The 5,000-nt window shown below is 48.7% G+C and overlaps 2 protein-coding genes across 2 annotated transcripts in view; both read left to right on the forward strand.

Annotated features, from left to right (window-relative positions):
- The window catches only part of LOC308372487 (ceroid-lipofuscinosis neuronal protein 6-like), a gene marked incomplete at both ends in the record, with an annotated part of 3,587 nt that extends 1,414 nt beyond the window's left edge, over positions 1 to 2,173 (forward strand). Inside the window, 4 exons of the mRNA XM_080847640.1 lie at positions 1 to 152; positions 532 to 587; positions 921 to 1,043; positions 1,873 to 2,173. The exon at positions 1 to 152 is cut by the window's left edge and continues 28 nt beyond it. Of these exons, the coding sequence (XP_080703766.1) occupies positions 1 to 152; positions 532 to 587; positions 921 to 1,043; positions 1,873 to 2,173 (632 nt within the window). The remainder of the gene's footprint in view (positions 153 to 531; positions 588 to 920; positions 1,044 to 1,872) is intronic.
- Positions 2,174 to 4,814: 2,641 nt separating this feature from the next.
- Positions 4,815 to 5,000, forward strand: part of LOC308372488 (calmodulin-like protein 4) — a gene marked incomplete at both ends in the record, with an annotated part of 4,679 nt that continues 4,493 nt past the window's right edge. Inside the window, one exon of the mRNA XM_080847641.1 lies at positions 4,815 to 4,901. Within this exon, the coding sequence (XP_080703767.1) occupies positions 4,815 to 4,901 (87 nt within the window). The remainder of the gene's footprint in view (positions 4,902 to 5,000) is intronic.

Consider the following 5,000-nt stretch of genomic DNA (forward strand, 5'->3'; position numbering starts at 1 on the left):
TCCTGCAGCTGAGTGTCATCATCTTCGTCATGGGAACCAGCATCCACCTGGTGGGCGACTCCATCACCAAGCGCCTCATCCTGAGTGGGTACCAGTCACACCTTCCTGTGCGAGACAACCCTATCATCCAGAACCTCACAGCCAACAAACTGGTACCTCACCCAAGAACCCAGCGGTGTGTGTGTGTGTGTGTGTGTGTGTGTGTGTGTGTGTGTGTGTGTGTGCGTGTGTATGTGTGTGTGCGTGTGTGTGTGTGTGTGTGTGTGTGTGTGAGTGTGTGTGTGTGGTGCTTGTGTGTGTGTGTGTGTGTGTGTGTGTGTGTGTGTGTGTGTGTGGTGCTTGAGTGTGTGTGTGTGTGTGTGTGTGTGTGTGTGTGTGTGTGTGTGTGTGTGTGTGTGTGTGTGTGTGTGTGTTTGTGTGTGTGTGGATAGATGCTAGAACCCAGCGGTCCTACGGGCCCGGTCCTGTGCCTTATTCAGCCTGTGAGGGTCGGTACTGAAGTGACCTTGAACTGTTCTGTTTGTTTCATAGATTCACTCTTTTGAGCTCCTGTCTTACTTTGATGAGGGTCTTGGTCGTGTCATGTGGTCAGTGATTACCCTTCCTGTTTCTTCCTACTTCCTGTTTCAGTAACCACTCCTCCTCTTCCTTTTTCAGTAACCACTCCTCCTCCTCCTGTTTCAGTAACTCCTCCCTTTCCTGTTTCAGTAACCACTCCTCCTCTTCCTGTTTCAGTAACCACTCATCCTCTTCCTGTTTCAGTAACCACTCCTCCTCTTCCTGTTTCAGTAACCACTCCTCCTCTTCCTCTTCCTGTTCCAGTAACTCCTCCTCTTCCTGTTTCAATAACCCCTCCTCTTCCTCTTCCTGTAACTCCTCCTCTTCCTGTTTCAGTAACTCCTCCTCTTCCTCTTCCTCAGGGGCGTGCCCTTCTTCCTCGTCCTGTTCCTGTATTTCACCGGCTGCTTCACTGACTCCAGGGAGGGGAGGAGGATGCCCCTCTCAGCATGGCTGCTCCTGGGCCCTAGTGCCCTCCATTACTGGTCAGTCCATTCATTTGACTGCAGATTAGCAGAAGCATCCATTTTGTTTAGGAGCTGTGGAACATGCAGAACACACTCATTCGCTCACACACACCTATTCCTTCAGGCACACACACATTCACTCCAGACACATATTCTGTCAAACACACACACACACGTTCGCTCACACACACCCTTTACCACACATGTTTGTTACAGGAATTTTTTACTCTGCTCACCCGTTTATGTCACAGATAATGAAAACAAACGAAATAACAAATATAATAACAAAATACTAACTAGTGTAATATCTAAATACTAATTTGTATAATAACTAATAACGTGCTAGAGTAATAACCAGCATTCACACCGACTGAAGAACTCCACATTCTGAGCAGTTCCACATTTAACCGTGACTTCTGTTTTCATTACTGGGGTTCATAATCCTTTCCATGTTCTAAATATGGCAGTCAGTGGGCTTGGGGAAATAAGACTGAAGCTCTTTAGTTCTTGTCCACAGGTACCTTGTAGCAGCACACACCCACATTACACAGACTGGCCACTAGAGGGAGCTCATGATCTTCATTCTCTTCTTGTCCACAGGTACCTTATAACAGAGGCCACTAGAGGGCGCTCATGATCTTCATTCTCTTCTTCTCCACAGGTACCTTATAACAGAGGCCACTAGAGGGCGCTCATGATCTTCATTCTCTTCTTCTCCACAGGTACCTTATAACAGAGGCCACTAGAGGGCGCTCATGATCTTCATTCTCTTCTTCTCCACAGGTACCTTATAACAGAGGCCACTAGAGGGCGCTCATGATCTTCATTCTCTTCTTCTTGTTCACAGGTACCTTATAACAGAGGGCCAGATCTTCATTCTCTTCACGTTCACGTTGTTTGCGATGGCTGCCATGGTGACGAAGCAGAAACACAGAGGGTTGGTTCCCGATAGCAACGGGCTGTTCCTGCTGAGCAGCTTCTCCGTGGCGCTGGGCCTGGTGGGGGTGTGGGCGGGCCTCCTCTGGGGCGACCCCGTCCTGCGGAGACGGTACCCCGGGGTCATGTACGTGCCCGAGCCCTGGGCCTTCTACACACTCCACGTCCGACAGAGCCACCAGCTTCCTGGATCCTCCGACCCTCAGGGCTGATGGGGGATTTAGACTTCCCCACCCCTCCCTCCATCACACAGATTGGCCACTAGAGGGAGCTCATGAGATAGACTGGAGCTCATGAGACCGACTGGCAACTAGAGGGAGCTCATGAGATAGACTGGAGCTCATGAGACCGACTGGCAACTAGAGGGAGCTCATGAGATAGACTGGAGCTCATGAGACCGACTGGCAACTAGAGGAAGCTCATGAGATAGACTGGAGCTCATGAGACAGACTGGCAACTAGAGGGAGCTCATGAGATAGACTGGAGCTCATGAGACAGACTGGAGCTCATGAGACAGACTGGCAACTAGAGGGAGCTCATGAGATAGACTGGCCACCAGAGGGAGCTCATGAGACAGACTGGCAACTAGAGGGAGCTCATGAGATAGACTGGCCACCAGAGGGAGCTCATGAGACAGACTGGAGGAGCTCATGACACAGACTGGCCACTAGAGGGAGCTCATGACACAGACTGGCCACCAGAGGGAGCTGATGAGACAGATTGGCCACCAGAGGGAGCTCATGAGACAGACTGACCACTAGAGGGAGCTCATGACACAGACTGGCCACCAGAGGGAGCTGATGAGACAGATTGGCCACCAGCACACGCCCACATGACCACAGCACACGCCCACATGACCACATGACCACAGCACACGCCCACATGACCACAGCACACGCCCACATGACCACAGCACACGCCCACATGACCACAGCACACGCCCACACGCCCACATGACCACAGCACACGCCCACATGACCACAGCACACGCCCACACGCCCACAGCACACGCCCACATGACCACAGCACACGCCCACATGACCACAGCACACGCCCACATGACCACAGCACACGCCCACACGCCCACAGCACACGCCCACATGACCACAGCACACGCCCACATGACCACATGACCACAGCACACGCCCACATGACCACAGCACACGCCCACACGCCCACATGACCACAGCACACGCCCACACGCCCACAGCACACGCCCACATGACCACAGCACACGCCCACATGACCACAGCACACGCCCACATGACCACAGCACACGCCCACAGCACACGCCCACATGACCACAGCACATGACCACATGACCACAGCACACGCCCACACGCCCACAGCACACGCCCACATGACCACAGCACACGCCCACATGACCACAGCACACGCCCACATGACCACATGACCACAGCACACGCCCACATGACCACAGCACATGACCACATGACCACAGCACACGCCCACATGACCATAGCACACGCCCACATGACCACAGCACACGCCCACATGACCACATGACCACATGACCACAGCACACGCCCACATGATCACAGCACACGCCCACATGACCACAGCACACGCCCACATGACCACATGACCACAGCACACACCCACATGACCACAATCATTCATGTTTGGTGTGGGGCCAGGACAGGCGACAGGATGAAGCGACTTAGTTAAAACTGGCGAGTGGGCAAATCTTTTTGTAGAGTAAAAATCATTCTACGTCTATTTCATCCTGGGGGTTTCAATATAGTGGCATTTTGACTAGATGATTAACAGTTTTCTACCTTACCTATGTGTGACAGGGCACCTGAGTGACCCGCCACCTGGATGCTAGTGTTGTGCTTGTGTTATGTTTGTGTCTGTTTACAGTTTATATGTTCATTAACCATGCCACTTTTATTTAAAATAATCACTCAAAATCCATGTCTTTTCTCATAAATGATAGGTTTATTTATGATACAATCATACATCACATTGTCATATTTCATAGCGTTTGACTTTCTGTGGTTTTGTGTCTCGTCTTGCGTCTGTTTGTTTATGTTTTGTTTATTTGTGAATGTGCCGCATATAAGCACGAGGGTTTACCGTTCTCCGTTTGTTGGTGGGTTTTGCAAAACAATATTTTAAAAAAGATGGCACACCAAACGTCTAAGATGGTTGTATTACTAAATCAATTTACATAGGCAGAAACACCATACCCCTGGCAGGTTCTACCAAGCCGGGCAGTTTTCAGGTTAGAGGCCAGTCTAAAAGCAGCATTGCCATCTCCCATTGGCAGTAGGATGATTGGATGAAGATTGGGCCGATGTATTTGTCATACATATGAATGGTGTTTCTGCCTATGCAAATTAGGACATATTCAATACATATTCAAGTGTGGAGCTCATGTGCATATTCAAATTATTTCAAAAGAAACTTGTAATTCAAAAAAAGTTACTTTTCATGTATACTTTTACTATGTAAAGTATTATTGTGGTAGGAGTAAAGGAAAAAATAAAGCCGATTTGGATGTATTTTGGACATATTCGATTAGTGTATAGCTCATTTGCATATTAAAATTCATTTTCAAAGAAACTTGGAATACAAACGTTTTTACTTTTCATGGGTACTTTCATTATGTAAAGTTTCATTTTGATAAAATAAAATACATTTTGGGGGTGTATTGTTGCCTGGCATTATAAGCAAACATATTTCCTCAACTAGGATTTCTTAGGACTTTTAGTATGTTGTTCTGGACAATTAGTCTGTCGTAAAACGCTACTTTGCCTGGACAATTACAACAGTGGTGATCTGCCCCGTGCTTCTAGTTTCAAAGGAATCAGTTGTGGAAACCTATGGATGGTTCGCAAACGCAGCCTGTTCAAACATGGCGCCGAGGTGACAGTCACAGGTAAGCGGATCTCGCGCACACGCAACGCATCTGGTGTGAAGCGGACCTATGCTTAAGTTGGATCCATCTTAGACATGATTACTCCATTAAACTTTACATTTTAACTTAAGATAGTAAAACAAGTTTAGGCCATA

This window comes from Sprattus sprattus (assembly GCF_963457725.1).
Source record: "Sprattus sprattus genome assembly, chromosome: 11".
In the NCBI taxonomy this organism is placed as follows: Eukaryota; Metazoa; Chordata; class Actinopteri; order Clupeiformes; family Clupeidae; genus Sprattus; species Sprattus sprattus.